General features: G+C 51.6%; 1 protein-coding gene across 1 annotated transcript in view; it reads left to right on the forward strand.

Annotated features, from left to right (window-relative positions):
- Sh3pxd2b (SH3 and PX domains 2B) overlaps positions 1–16028 on the forward strand; it is a 43121-nt gene that overhangs the window by 21184 nt on the left and 5909 nt on the right. Inside the window, exons 6-10 of the mRNA XM_013028608.1 lie at positions 5839–5973; positions 7143–7247; positions 11074–11191; positions 14300–14520; positions 15469–15518. Of these exons, the coding sequence (XP_012884062.1) occupies positions 5839–5973; positions 7143–7247; positions 11074–11191; positions 14300–14520; positions 15469–15518 (629 nt within the window). The remainder of the gene's footprint in view (positions 1–5838; positions 5974–7142; positions 7248–11073; positions 11192–14299; positions 14521–15468; positions 15519–16028) is intronic.

Consider the following 16028-nt stretch of genomic DNA (forward strand, 5'->3'; position numbering starts at 1 on the left):
GGATGGATGGATGGATGGGTGGGTGGGTGGGTGGGTGGGTGAATGGACGGGGTGGATGGATGGGTGTGTGGGTGGGTGGGTAGAAGGATGGATGGGTGGATGGATGGATGGGTAGGTGGGTGGGTAGACAGCCTTAGCATTGGTCCCACCTCTGTGGCTCCTTCAGGGAGCCAGGTTATAATTAATGTGCTTCATCCATTGCCATGCATGTTCACCTCATGTCTTCTTGTTCTTGTTCTTCCTATTCTTATTAGGAAACTCTCTTTCTTCCTAATGATCTCTGGCCCAGGGTTACACTTGTCTGATGCTATTTTTTTCTGCCATTGTTTAAATGGCAGAAAAGTGACTTCAGTGTCCCTGGCTCTGGTAGCTTGACTGCTTCCTGGGGACAGGGCCATGAGCAGCTTTCCAGGCACCAAAAAGAAAGAAAGTGAGAGGACCTGGCTCTCTGTCTTGAGATGGGGCATCTGGAATGGATGCTTGCGTTTGCTTGGCATGTGCAGCCCTTCTTTCTGGTTAATGGGCACTGACAATGACCATCGGATCCTTCTAGTGCTGTGAATAGTCTGAGTCCTGGAATAATTACATGTCTCTTAGAAAAGAATAAAGGAGAGCTGCAACTCTTGGGCTGGTCACAGGGTTCCTGGAAGAAGAGGGTGGGAGGGAGGAAGACAGGAAAGAGACAGCTCTCGTTTGTGAAGACAAAAGTGTTGGTTGGAGCAGGCTTGATGAGTGGACTTGTCTGGAAAGGGAGACACAGCTCTAATTTGTGGTAACCATGTTGACATCATCACCTGCAATGATGGGGCATAGATTTATTTATAGTTCAGCTGGGTGGAAATAGCATCTTTTTTTTCCATTTGGACTAAAAACTCATGCTGGCCTTAGTCTTATTTTTATCAGACCTTTGAGCACAGACTTGCTTTGTGAACTAGCCATCTTTATTGAATTGTGAAGAGATTTACGGTTAGCAGACTTGAACCCTAAGCTTTCTATGCCTGTGCTCTGGAAAAGGTTTGCCTCCCCTCAGCATTGCTTGCTTGTGACTGGCTGGTCTTGCAGACTGGCCAGTGTGGTCTCAAATTCTGCTCAGCCTGCAGGAAAAACATTTTCTCACCACAATTTAACAGAGCATTTGAGTTCTTGGTTTTTCTACCCTTTACTTACTAAAATAACTCAAATAGCCCTTGTTTATGGATTCTTTCAGCAAGCCTGGCAATGTAGTACATTTCTGGACGGAAAAGTCCACTGTTGTCTACTTGTCTTTTTAAAAATTAAACACATACCACCTTTTTTGTTGTTGTTGGTCGTGGGGCTTGAACTCGGGGCCTGGGCACTGTCCTCAGATCTTCAGCTCAAGGCCAGCCCTCTTGAGCTTGAGCCACAGCTCTCCTTCCAGTTTTCTAGTGGTTTATTGGAGATAAGAGTCTCATGGACTTTTCTGCCTGGACTGGCTTTGAACCTCGATCCTCAGATCTCAGCTTCTTGAATAGCTAGGAATACAGGTGTGAGCCACCAGTGCCCAGCTGACATACCATCTTAAAGAAAATACATAAATGGGCAGCTTCTGTGGTAGGTTAGGCAGTATACTACTTGACTATTTTTAACTGTTTAACGATAAAAACCACCCTTCCACTGCCAAATCCCCTTTCTCTAGACCTCTTCCTTTCATATTTCCTTCTGAGCCACATGATACTCCCTGCCTGCCTAGAACTCTGCTGCCTGCCCAGACCTTGAGCTGCTGTGACTGCCGTGCACTCTAGGGCGTGGCTGTGTATTTCCCACAACAGGGGTCTCTACAGGATGCCTAAACACACCTAAGCAGCACCAGTTAGACCACACAGAATCAGATTCTTTTTTTCACCAGTTTTGGTAATTTGAATATGCTGAGTAAAATAAAGATGACTGATTCTGGAAGAAGAGGAAGGAAGGAAGGAAGGAAAAGAAAGAAGGGAAGGAAGGAAGAACTCCGTGCTCACCGCTGACCACTGTGTGGCAGAGAACTGCAGTTTAAAAACTCAGAGCAAGTCTTAGAGCAAGTATCAGCCTTGAGCCTTGTGACAATCCCAGGTGAACTTATGCTGGACAGAGGCCTGATCACTACACCAGCCTGCTCAAGTCCTGGCTTCAGGCCTCACAACTCCCTGCTTCTGTTCCTGCTCATAATTTTTGCCAAATTCTTTTGGCAGATGGGTTAGGAGAATTGGTGCAGAATTGACCAGGCTAGTCTATTCATCAGGATCCTGGAAATAACTGTGCCACAGTCAGGTGTTAAAACTGGACCGTCACAAAACCAAAGGTGGTATTCCTACTGACCAGAAAGGAGAAGGGGTCTTTGGTTGCCTGTAGAAGGTCAAGGCCTATTGGTAGTTGTCAGCACTGGGTATTTTCAGGAGGAGGCCAAGGGCTTTGTCTGGAGCAGGGTTTACCAAAGTCTGCATTCATCCTCTGTTCAGTCACTATGCAGACTGTACCAGGTGAACGAGACAGACACACAGCAGTATTTATCTGGTATTTATCCAGCACCTATGTGTTTGTGTCTCAAGGACAACAAAGCAAACAAGATGTGAAAAGCATATTGGCACCAGTGGCTCACACCTGTAATCCTTGCTGTTGCTCAAGTGGTAGAGTGCTAGTCTTGAGCACATAAGCTCAGGGACAGTGCCTAGGCCCTGAATTCAAGCCCCAGACCAGGCATTAAAAAAATGAGAGTCTTGTAGGAAAGACAGGTGTATGAGCAAAATAAAATGTGAGGAAAGACATCTTAATTCCAACTAAGGTAAAAAGTTCTATGCAACTAATTTTAAAATATTCGTTCTTTTATTTAAATATCCCTTGAGCCTTAGTAGATTCCTCCAGGATCTAGGCCAGGGATGGGCCAGCACTTTCTCTAAAGTAAATTGCAGGTAGTAAACATCACACTTTACAGGCAGCACAGTCTCCGTCACTATTATTATCATTATCATCATTATCATTATTATTTGTTGTTGTTACTGTCACCTGTCTTTTCCCCAGTCTCCTTCACACTAAAAATATTCAAAAACATTCTTAGCATCCTGCACATAAAGAGCTCATAGAACTGTGCGATTGACAAACAGAGTGAATACACTGGCAGTCAGGAAACAGAGTCCCTGCTGGAATCAGGCTTCTGTGCTATAATAGAAAAATAGGCAATAACAAAACAAGTTAGATATACAGTATCCATTTAAAACAAACAAACAAACAAAAAAACACGAGGGCTGGGAATGTGGACTAGTGGTAGAGTGCTTGCCTAGCATGCCTGAAGCCCTGGGTTAGATTCCTCAGTACTGCCCAAACAGAAAACGCCAGAAGTGGCACTGTGTCTCAAGTGGTAGAGTGCTAGCCTTGAGCAAAAAAGAAGCTCAGGGACAGCGCCCAGGCCCAGAGTTCAAGCTTCAGGACTGGCAAGAAAAAAAATACACTATAGCAAGAGATACATACACTGGTGGGGTAGAACTCACGTTCAGGGAGGTGTCACTTGAGCAGAGAGGAAGGGCTGAAAGGCACAGTGCAGAGGGAGCAGAAAACAAAGCTCTCAGCGAGAGGAACAAGTTATACCTGACAAGGAGTAGCAAGAGGGCTCCTAACTAGAGTGACCTACCATGTCTAGATGATTTAGGTTTGGCTGCAAGTGGCAGAAAATGAAACACGATTGCTGTTTCAACAGTTTAACTTTGCTTCTTCCAGTGATCCAGGAGTGATACAACACTTAATAATAGCAGGGTTCAGTACCACCAGCAAAGACCTCCAGGAGCCTGCTTCCCCAGTGAGGCCCACCTCCCCCTGCCTGCCAATAGTGCCAACATATTACGACTCCCTCAGGGATTGATCCATTTATTAGATCCGAGCCCTTGGGATCTGATTGTCTCTGACACTCCTTCACAGAAATACTCAGATTGTGCTTTACTGGCCTCCTAGGCAGCTCTCAATCCAGTCAAGTTGACAGTTAAGATTAACCGTCATACAACCCAAGCTGTGGAGAACCCAAGAACACTGGGAAGCCATGAACAGTAGAGCCTTATGCCTAGACGTCGTGTTTCTGGGCTTTTTACCCTGTCTCCAGTATGGAGGGCAGACTTGAAGGGCAGGACAGACCCTCCTTGCAAAGTGTCTCAAAGTCTCAGACCCTGATGCATCGGACATGGTAAAGTGGGCCCTAACAGAAAACCTGCCTCTTGCACAAATCCTGCGGCCCATGAGGAAGAATCCGTACAACTTACAAGTGGTTGCGGAGAGTGTAGGAGCACAGCTCAGTGATCAGGTGCTTACTCAGTAGCCCCAGGGCCCCAGGCCTGCCAGTGCTGGGCCGTCCCCCTTCCACACTGTCTGCTGTTCTAACAGTTGCCCAGCAGCCTCCTTTTTGGGTGCCTAACCGCAGACACTTCTTTTTGGGGGCGAGTGTCGCTGGGCTTGAACAGGGCCAGAGGGCTGTCCCTGAGCTTCTTCACGTAAGGCTATCACTCTACTACTTGAGCCACAACTCCACTTCTGGCTTTTTGGTAGTTAGTTGGAGATAAGAGTCTCATGGAGGGGCTGGGAAGGTGGCTCAGTGGTAGAGCGCTTGCCTTGCATGCCAGAGGCCCTGGGTTCGATTCCTCAGCACCACATAAGCAAAAAGAAAAAAGCCGGAAGTGGCGCTGCGGCTCAAGTGGTAGAGTGCTATCCTTGAGCTGAAGAGCTGAGGGACAGCGCCCAAGCCCAGAGTTCAGGCCCCATGACCGGACCAAAAAAAAAAAAGAGTCTCATGGGCTTTTCTACCTGGGATGGTTTCGAACTACCATCCTCAGATCTCAGCCTTCTCAGTAGTCACCATTACAGGCATTAGCCACTAGCAGCCAGCACAGATGCCTCCTTAAGTTTAAAGTACCTGGATTCTGAGTATCTTTGCCCTTAGCCAGGACTACCCAGGTTCAGGGGACACTGACTACACGGTGTGTTCTGGAAGCTTCCAGGAGGCCCTCCCATGCCATCCTCCACCACTGCTGCTCTCCTTTGCTCACCGTGGGCTCTCTCCATTCTCATGGCAGCCAGTTTGCTTTTAAATATGTAAATCTCATCTTGTCATTTGCCCCTTAACAGCCCTGAAGTGGCTTTCTGCTTCAAGACTGAAATGGTTTCCCCTGAAGGCCTCTCCTCCCTGTGAGACGCTTACTGCTGTCCTCGCACGCACTGGACTCCAGCCCTTCCCCAGTGCAGAGTTGGTCCGCCTCAGACCCTCCCATTCTTAAACTCCTCCCTAAGCCTGCTTGGCACAAACTAAGTGGCACAGAGCAGCTGTTGCACTGAAAACAGAGCCGGCGGCAAGGAAGGAGCAGTTCCTCTCTCCCCCTAGGCTCCTGTGGATAAAATGTGGCACTGACTAGCCTTACCGTTAGGGTTCAACTTGGTGATACCCAAAGAACAGTAGAAGGTGTCTACTTTCTGTCCCCTCTGTAGTGACCACCCCTTTAATACCCTTTTTCCCAGACTGCTCATTTTCTGCCCCAGCGTGCTGCTGTTTCCAGCAATCCGCACAAACTTGATTGTGTATGTATGTGTTTGTGTGTGTGCCTGCCTCCTTGACCAGCTTGAGTTCCTCGAGGCTAGGTGTCACATGATCCACACCCTCAGGTAGCTCGAGCTCCCAGTGTTTACACAGAATATACACTTGCTAAGCTGCAGTGTGAGCAGCAGAGGAATGAAGAAGGCAGAGCTGCAGCACCCTTGGGATGAGTCTGGTAGCACTTTCTCTGTGTTTGGAATGTCCCTGGCTTTCAGCTCGTCTTCTGCCTCCTGCCCCTGCACACGTGGCACTGAGCTTGAGCTTGCTGTCCACAGGGAGCGACCTGACGTCAGGAGACCCCATGGTTCTGGAGCAGTATGTGGTGGTGGCAGACTACCAGAAGCAGGAGAGCTCGGAGATCAGCCTCAGTGTGGGGCAGGTGGTTGACATCATCGAGAAGAACGAGTCAGGTAGAGACCTGAACCCTGGCCCTCCCCTTCCAGCATCACCAAGGCCCCGGGTCCAAAGGCACGTGACACTCAGGAACAAACATCCCCGCCCGGCTGGTCTTCCCAGATCTGGCTCCTGTTCTTCTAGCAGCTGCTTCTGTTTGAGCAGCAGGCTGGAATATCCATGTGGTCACACCTCGCCAGCATCCTGCTGTGTCACATGCAGCTGATTTGTCCCCATGTTCATGTTTCCTAAATAACCCTCTGGTGTTCGGGTACTTGGAGATGCGGATCAAATGGTGCACTAGAAATGCGCTCCTGATCTCTTTCCTCAAGGCATCCCCAAGAAGGCCCTCTAGGAGCCAGCCTGGTTGCCACACCTGTGACCTCAGCTCTCCAAAAGCTAAGGCAGGGGGACTGTGGTTTGCGGACAGCCTGCCTCTACAGCGAGGCTTTAGCAGGGGCAAGGATCTGGGAGGGAGGGGTCTTCTCAGCCTACCATCATCCCAGGGGCCGCTGGTGGGGATTCAGTGACTGAGGTTCAGAGCCTGGACTCCACCTGAACTTCAGATTGCTCAGTGGGCCAGGTCGAGTCATTTCTCTGGCTATTGATTTTATGACACCCCCTCCGCCCCACCCCCACCGCCGCCGCCAGCTATTCAGGGATTAATTGAGATACCACAGAGGAACAGCCTAAGCCTGCTTGGAACATACAAAGTGACACAGAGTGGCCATTGCACTGAAAAATTTTTTAAAAACCCAAAACATGTAGGAGGAATATATAGACTTTATGCAAACACCTTACCATTTTGTATATGTATATATGGAAGTCCTGGGGCTTGAACGCAGGGCTTGGGGCCTGTCCCTGAGACTTTGTGCTCAAGACTAGCATACTACCACATAAACCACGGTTCCACTTACAGCTTTTAGGGCTAACTGGAAATAAGAGTCTCACAGACTTTCTTGCCCAGGCTGGCTTTGAACTGCGATCCTCAGATCTCAGCCTCCTGAGTAGATGCGACTACAGGCATGAGCTCCTACACCATTTTGTAGAAAGGCTGTGAGCCTCTGGATTTTGGTGTGCTCAGAATAGTCCTAGAGCCGCCCCCCCCCCATCCAGGGGCAGCTGTGTATTCTGCTTCAGCCCAGGCCTGTCGCACTAACATCTCCCCGGACTCTCACCTCTACAGGCTGGTGGTTTGTCAGCACCGCTGAAGAGCAAGGCTGGGTCCCTGCCACCTGCCTTGAAGGGCAGGATGGCGTGCAGGACGAGTTCTCCCTCCAGCCCGAGGAAGGTAGGAAGAGGTCCTCCTGGGGTCACTGGGGCACCTAGGCCCTGCCACTCGGGCTCAGTTGCCCCTTCTCTGGTCCCTGCCCTGTAGCCTCTGTTTCTCACTGGCTCAGCCTGTGAGTGTGAAGCAGTCCATGGATCAGGGCGGCAGAGCAATCCCACACTTTCTCAGAGGCCTTCCCTGGCATAGCCGGGCCTTCAGCCTGTACCACCGTCGCCAACCACCGCCAATACCGTGACTATTCCTCCCTAGAACTCTGCCAGTGGCCAAGACCCAGGCTGCTTCTGGCTCACTTGTGGCATTTGACTCCATCTGTTTAAAGATGGGCACGCTCTCTGTGGATGCAAACAGCCCTGCCTGGGCCTCACACACACACACTTCATTGTCCTGCGATTCCTGAGGCACCAGCGATTAGTGTTGCTAGTCCAACTGTCCCCAAAATGTCCTAAAACTGAAGTGCGAATGCATCAAGACTACTTCAGATGTTATGGGGTCAGACATAAATTTGGGTCTCGATTGATTTGGTGCTAGCAATATAATCTTTCTAAGCCTCAGCCTCTTCATCTGAAAGTGGAAATGATTCTCTTATGGGATTAAGAAACGTTAAAGTCTTACATGAAAAGAACCTAGAATAACAAATAATGAAGAGCAGGTGGCAAATTAGCTCTTGTCTACTAAGGCTTGAGTGCTTGGGTCTTTCAGTGGACTGTTTTGAGAAAGCACAAAGCCACTGTTAAGTAAATATGTATCAGAAAAGAGGGTGAGGAGAAGGGGGAGATCCCTAAATTCAAAGATGAGCAAAAAGATTGCATGTGGTTTTGAGTTGAGCTGAACTACAGCCAACAGCCCTCAGAGTTGGTCTGCTCTGGGTTTCAAGGTCCTCTGGGCGTGAGTGGCCGGGTCCGGCACGCGGTCAGATGAAGGGGAGGTAGAATCCCTCAGACAGTCGGTGCTGCCTCTGCAGGCAGGCAGGGTGAGAAAGGGCTGCATTTGCTGAGAGCCACAGAGCTGAAAGACGGGTCTGGAGGTTTCTCTTGGTGCCTCTTCATACTCATGCTAGGAATCATTGGGTCTGCTGGATGCTCCTCACTCAAGCTTCAGGCTAGCACTGCACACCGGCCCTTCTCCTCAGACAACGGGGGCTCTCCTAAGTATTGCTCGCCTTGGCCTCAAGGCCCAGGAGGGCTCTGCCCTCACCTCTGCCTTTTGCCCTCCTCCACATGCTGTCCACCAAGACTCCTGGAGGTACTGGTCTCTGCCCCAGCCTGCGGGCCGCCGCCGGACCCTGGGAGACTTGTACGCCATCAGCTGGCGTCAAGGTGCCTACCTCCCGGTGTTCCTTCTGTTTGTGCTTGGAGTCAGGTCCTTGCATCTGCATGAGCCCCTGCTGTGGGATCACCCTTGCCTGCTGCATGTGAGAAACGTGGTCTTGTCGTCTTCTGTGTGTCTTCTGGCATGCGGGCAGAGAAGGAATGGACACGGGACATTTGTGGGTTCTCAGCTTCAAAACAAATCCGGAGACCCTATAATGCTGAACCCGTAGCCGGTTCCTTTCACCAGCTCATTTCAGTCACAAGGGGAAAAAACCCAAAACCTGTCAGGTTAAGCATGAAGGGAGGAGTATTGGCTTCTACCACTGACAAGTCCAGGATAAGATGAGCTTGATGCACGGCTAGGCCCGTGGCCAGCCCTGGCTCTGTCCCCTGTCTGTGGATGCCACAGTGGCAGCATGTCCAGGACCCTTTCAGGAAATGTCTTCTTATTCAACACGAGGCCCAGGACTAAACCCTCGCTAAGCACCAAGCACTTGCTAGGGAGCTGCAGTGCCATGGCCAGGCAAGACCACAGACACTGACCCTCCCGGAGTACTAAGCTCAGCGCCTCCCAAACCACATGTGGGGGGAGCGGGGCGGGGGAGGGCTAGCCAGGCCAAGTCAGCAGATGTCCACTGTGAGAGCTACAAGGCTTCCACCCTAAGCTGGTCTGGATATGCTTAGCATCCTGTGGACCCCAGAGATGGCCTCGTTGGTGCTAGACAATCCCCTGTCCAGAGGACATAGGTACTAGAGGACAGTTGCAGGACTTACTGCACGTGGGCAAGAACCCCAGCTGGACTGCACAGAACTTCCATGATGGACAGGGCCACAGTCCCTTCCTCTGGTCCAAGCACAGCACCTGAGCCCACAGCGTTCTGGAGGGACCCCTGGCTGTGCTGAACCCAGAATGTGTACAGCGAGTCAGGCGGGCCGTGGAACAGGCCAGCAGCTCCACCCATCGGTCAACCACATCTGAGTGCTTAGAAAGCCCTTCTGCTGCACTGCAATGGCATCTTCCCAAGGAGAGACTGACCATGGCCAGCCAGCCATGGCTGGCAGGTCACCCCGTGGTGGCTGACACAACCAAAGCAGGACAGCTCTCCCCCCCTCACCGGCGGCCCTGGGACATGCAGCCACTTCCGTCCCAGACCGAGCTGAGGACACGGGGGTGAGAGCTGCCCTTGCTCCCTGCAGCTCTCTGCACTGATGAGCAGCTCTCCCTGTGACACTAGTCCTCCATGGCGGCTGTGGTACACGCAGCTAACAGCAGCTCCCAGGAGGAACATGGGGCGTAAAAGGTGGGCCTGTGCCTTCTGGGGCAGGGAGACAACAGAACTGGGGTAGAAGTCACCCTAGACATGAATGATCAGAAGCTAGATCCAAGGACTAGAACACAGTTAGTGAAAAATGCAACTCAACTGCCAGCTGGATAATGAGCATCACCTGTGTGCCCTCCTGGGTGGGTAGAGGACATGAGCATCACCTGTGTGCCCTCCTGGGTGGGTAGAGGACATGACCATCACCTGTGTGCCCTCCTGGGTGGGTAGAGGACAGTGACCATCACCTGTGTGCCCTCCTGGGTGGGTAGAGGACATGACCATCACCTGTGTCCCCTCCTGGGTGGGTAGAAGACAGTGACCATCACCTGTGTCCCCTCCTGGGTGGGTAGAGGACATGAGCATCACCTGTGTCCCCTCCTGGGTGGGTAGAGGACATGAGCATCACCTGTGTCCCCTCCTGGGTGGGTAGAGGACATGAGCATCACCTGTGTGCCCTCCTGGGTGGGTAGAGGACATGACCATCACCTGTGTGCCCTCCTGGGTGGATAGAGGACATGAGCATCACCTGTGTGCCCTCCTGGGTGGGTAGAGGACATGAGCATCACCTGTGTGCCCTCCTGGGCGGGTAGAGGACATGAGCATCACCTATGTGCCCTCCTGGGTGGCAGTTTCAGCATGAAGCCACTGACTGCCCACGCAGCTTATCTCTGACCTGACCCCTCTCCACCTCACCAGGGAAACCTACCAGGAATTTTCCCTCTGGGTGACCAAAGTGGCTCCTAGCAGGCCTTTGGGCCTTTCATTTACTAACTAGAGGCTTACTCGCTAAACAGTGACTAAATATTGCAGTCAGTGAATATTGCCCAGTGCTAGAGATGGAGGAATGAATGAGATAGCAAAGCATGCCTTTGTGGTGCTACAATTTTATGCAAGGAAGTAGACATGAAATAACAAATTAATCAGTGTTATGTTAGAAGGCTACTCCTGAAATGCGGGGTTAGCGTGCCGTGAGTCAGAGTGTTTCCCTAAGAGATTACAACGGTAACCTTGCAGCCCAGATCCAGGGAGGGAATGGCAGTGCCACCCGGACTGCCCTAAGCCCCTTGTCCTGCGGCTGCGTACAGTGGCCCGGCTCCGTGTGGCCTGTCGGTGCACTGGAATTTCTGGAGGAAGTCACCTCTCTGTCCTTATGGGAACAAGTCCATTTCTTACTCCCGCATCTTGTTGCTACAGAGGAGAAGTACACAGTTGTCTACCCGTATGCAGCTCGTGACCAGGATGAGATGAACCTGGAGAGAGGGGCTATGGTGGAAGTCATCCAGAAAAACCTGGAAGGCTGGTGGAAGATCAGGTATCTGCTGCTTTGGGGTCACATAGGGTCCACCTTCCCAGAGATCTCTAAGTACTGCGGAGGGGCAAAGTTTCTGCAAGAGGACATTTCTACCTCTCGGCTGTTCTGGCCTCCTTCTTAGCCCATATCCTTGCCTAAAGTCCATACTAGCAAAGCACAGTACTGTTGGGCAAGAGTGGGTCCCGAGTAAGCGGACACTGCATCTTCTCTGGGTCAGTCACACCTCCTGTGGCTCCACCGAGACCCACTGTGCGCCTCACCACTCCCCTGCAACCCACTGTACCGTGCGTGTGCTCCTGAGCCTGTGTGTGTGACCAGCCAGACCAGCCAGGTTTGTGCAAGCACACTACGTATGCACAGCAACGGCACTCTCCAGCTGCACCTCAGAGAGTATGACCGCTGTATGCGACTCTGATCTTGTCTGTCTACATAGCACTCTAGCCCAACATTTTAGTGGGTATGAAGTTCAGGAGTACTTGATTGAACATGGGGCCTCTTTTTTTTTTGGGGGGGGAGGGGGTCCGGTCGTGGGGCCTGAACTCTGGGCCTGGGCGCTGTCCCTCAGCTCTTCAGCTCAAGGCTAGCGCTCTACCACTTGAGCCACAGCGCCACTTCCGGCTTTTTTCTTTTTGCTTATGTGGTGCTGAGGAGTCGAACTCAGGGCCTCTGAGCCACCTTCCCAGCCCCCTTGGGGCCTCTTTTGAGGCTGTGGTCTGGATGTCAGGGTGGGCTGTACTCAGATGAAGGTTCACCTGAGGCTGGAAAGTGATAAAAACCAGTATCCGAGACTTGACTTCCTCATCCAAGGCCTCTGCTCTGGCATCGGGCCTCCAGTGATGGCCTGTCTCATGCTAGGCGCACAGATTGCATTAGCCTGAGGTTTTCCAAGTAAGGAAAGATGTATTCCCTCTTACAGGATATTGTAAGATTGACAAACACCGAATTTCTGAGATTTCTAATTGGTCTCCACATCTGCGCTTTTAAAGAATCTTTTTTCCCCATTAAAATCCAGACATATCTAGTTTAGTTTCTTGCTTTTAAAATTTTTTGGTGTTGTTCCTGAGACTTGAACTCAAGGCCTGAGCTTCTGTGCTCAACGCTAGCACTTTACCTCTTGAGCCACAGCTCCACTTTCAGTGTTTTGGTAGTTAATTGGAGATGATTCTCATGGATTTTCCTGTCTGGGCTGGCTTTGACCTGTGATACTCAGACTTCCTCAGTAGCTAGGATTACAGATGTGACCCACTGGTACCTGGCTCCTGTTTAGTTTTTGAAATGACTCAACAAAATATTTGTCCACATAAAGCTTGGTACTCATCTTTCCCCACACGTGTGAAGATGTTTTGAAAGGTGTTGTAAACCAGCTTACTATGAGAAAGATGCTCTGCGTTATGTTTAACAGTTTCCATGGTGTAAATGCTTCCATCGAGCCCAGTCTCAGTCACCAGTGTGCTGTCACCAAGCGGGGAGTTCAGCAGGTGTGTGCACTGTTAGCACATGAGCGGTGTGTGCTGGCTCCTGCACAGCTCTGGACCACACTCACCTCTGGCTGTAGCCATTAAACTGAATTCTGTTGTGCAGAAAATTAGCTGATCATCACACTCACTGAATTCCTTTTGTGGGGGAAAGAGAGCTGGTCTGGCAGGGTCCCTATCATTGCTCAGTGCACTGGCAGCCGCCCCCAAGGATCCACCAAACGCAGGTTAAGGGGTCTGAATCCACCTCTGCCTCAGGCACTCGACATCTCTGTGCCTGAAAGCTGGAGGAGCGGTGGGAGGGAGAGGGAGCGGAGAGGGAGAGGGAGTGGCACTGGCTAGGATGCCTCTCACACATGGAAACTCCGTGGTGCGACCATAGTGAAAAAACAAATTTGAATTCAGATTTGAGTATCTCTTATCTGAAATCCTTGGGACTAGAAGCAGTTGGGTTTTGAATGCTTTTAAATTTTGGAATAGTTGCATGTATAAAAGGAGGGCTCTTGGGGATGAGATACCATTCTAGCCATGAAATTCATTGTTACAGACCTGCCTTGCATATACAGGCGTTTGGCTGCCCCTCCCATAGGATGAGGTGTGGCACTTCCTGGGTGTCCCAGTGGTGCTCAGGAACGGTCAGCCTTTGAAGCTTTTGGACCAGGAGCTCTGGGGCTGTAGACAGTCCCTCCCTCCCAAGGCAGGCCATGAAGCGCCTAGGACAGTGCCTTTTCTCCTGATCATTGCTGTTGTTACCCTATGGTGTTGACTGTCAGGGACAGCCCGGTTGCAGGCTCTGTGGCTCCAGCCAGCTGGCACCCAGCTTGTTCACTTGTCCTTTCACTTCTTTTTAAAAAATATCTTTTATTTAAGTAGTTGTACCAAAGAGTTGCCATTCCTCTGGGCACCAGTGGCTCACACCTGTAATCCCAGCTACTCAGGAGACTGAGATCTAAGGATCATGGTTCAAAGCCAGCCCGGGCAGGAAAGTCCATGAGACTCTTATCTCCAATAAACCACCAGAAAACTGGAAGTGGTGCTGTGGCTTGAGTGGTAGAACACTCGCCTTGAGCTAAGAGCGCAGGGACAGCGCCCAGGCCCAGAGTTCAAGCCCCACGACTTTAAGAGTCCAGTGCATCTTTTCCTTTCATTTCTCCATCATCTCACTGGCAGCCAGGCCACCAGCAGCAAGCTGAACCAGCCACAGTCCCTGCCCCAGAATCGCGTACTCTGACTGGGAGACAGGATGGCCACAGCCCAGTGTGGCACTTTATGGACGTTAGGAAGCCATGGAGACAGGGCTTGGGATCAGGAAGGGCTTGCATGAAGAATGGTGTCAACAAATCCAGGAAGCAAGTTCTCGGCAGGAAGGAGCAGGGAAAGGGCTTTCTGAAGATAGAAGAACACCAAGAGCAGCCTCATGTGACTGACAGACAGTGGTACATTTGGGGACCTCAAGCCTGGTAGATGGGTGCTGCAACCAGACAGGAAAGGCCCGAAGTTCAAGCCAGGGGCTCAGGCCCCATCAGAAGGCCGTGGGCCAGCCTCTGGCCCTGGGCATCTGCCATCCAGTGCCTGAGGTGTGACCATCAGCAAGAGCAGATAGCGTGACTGATGTCCTTGCTCCTCCTTCCAGGTTCCAGGGCAAAGAAGGGTGGGCCCCCGCGTCCTATCTCAAGAAGAGCGGAGGAGAGCCCCTGAAGCTGGGTCCTGCCTCCTCCAGTCACGCAGGGACCGTCGACCTGGACGGCGTTGGGTGGCAGCAGACCGCCACGGGCAGGGAGAAGGATCTGCTCAACAACCAGAGGGAAGGCCGCTGTGAAGGCCGCTTGGCGTCCGACGGCGACGTGAAGCAGAGTGAGTACACCGCACACACGAGCTCCATCTGCTGGCCACTCCGGGTAGACCCTGACACGCCAGTTCCGGCAGCACGTGCATCAGCTTGGCAAAACAAACCCTTAGCCAGGCCCTGGACCATCGCATTCAGCCTTCTGACCTTGAGGCACAGACCAAAGCAGTCTAATTCCAGGGTGAAAAGACCTGAAGTCAGCCGGGCAGCGTGTGGTTCCCCCTCTTTATGTATTATTTACGCTGGGCTTGCTCTAGAGCACAGAGGAAAGCATCACGACATTGATGCCTGCCCGCCGTGAGCCAGGAGCTCCACCGTTGTCACTTCTGTCTGCACTCTTGTCCCCGGAGGCATGTGCTTTGGCTGCGCTGCCCTGCAGAAGGGTCATGCGGCTTTGTCCCGTGCTGGAGGCCTGTGAGTCTAGACCCAGCCGTGTGCTTCGTCCCGTGCTGCGAAGCTTTCCACTACTCAAGGCTCCATCCCCTTCTGTTCTGTTTCATTGTCCGTCATGGGGCTTGAACTCAAGGCCTGGGCTAGTGCTCTACTACTTTGATTAACCGGAGATAAAAGTCTCACAGGAACTTTTTTCCCCAGGTTAGCTTTGAACTATGATCCTCAGATCTCAGCCTCCCGAGTCGCTAGGGTTACATGAGTGAGCCACCGGCAGATGGCTCAGAGAAGCGGTGCATTTTTTGTGCTGGTACTTGAACTCGGGCCCTCACACTCTCACTTGGCTTTTTCTACTCAAGGCTGGTGCTCTACCCCTTGAGCTACACCTCCACCCCTGTTTCTATGTACAAAAGATCCAGGAAAGGCCAAGCTGACAGAGGATCCTGAGTCGGGTGAGGAGAGCTTGAGCTGTGCACTGTGGAAGTACATGGCCTCCCCGGATCCACACGCAGGGTTCTGTCTGTGGAGCCTTGCTCGAGGATGAAACACATCTTATTTCTCTATAGGATCACCAAAGATGAGGCAGAGACCCCCTCCTCGCCGGGATATGACCATCGTAAGTGTGGCCTTGCTCTGGAAGACTGTCAGGGCTGCCCCCCAGGCCCCCCTTCCAGAGATACTGTTTCCTATGCATACAGTAGCCTTCTGTAGCAGGCTCTCCGTGACAGGTGGGAAAAGGGAGGTCCAGGTGGGGACACATGTCTGTGTTCCACAGTGCACTTCGACATTTCATGCTGGGAACCTACTACGCTTCCTGAGCTCAGGCCTCTTAGGTTAATCTTCTCCAATGATGCAGATTGTCAGATAAGGTGACAACGTTTTGTATCATCCACCTTTTTTTGTTTTGTTTTTGCTTTTGGTGCTGGTCCTGAGGCTTGAACTCACCACCTAGGCGCTGTCCCTCAGCTCTTCAGCTCAAGGCTAGCACTCTACCACTTGAGCCACAGCGCCACTTCCGGCTTTTTCCTTTTTGCTTATGTGGTGCTGAGGAATCGAACTCAGGGCCTCATGCATGCAAGGCAAGTGCTCTACCACTGAGCCACCTTCCCAGCCCAGAAAAGAGAGT

This window comes from Dipodomys ordii, unplaced genomic scaffold (genome assembly GCF_000151885.1).
Source record: "Dipodomys ordii isolate 6190 unplaced genomic scaffold, Dord_2.0 Scaffold112, whole genome shotgun sequence".
In the NCBI taxonomy this organism is placed as follows: domain Eukaryota; kingdom Metazoa; phylum Chordata; class Mammalia; order Rodentia; family Heteromyidae; genus Dipodomys; species Dipodomys ordii.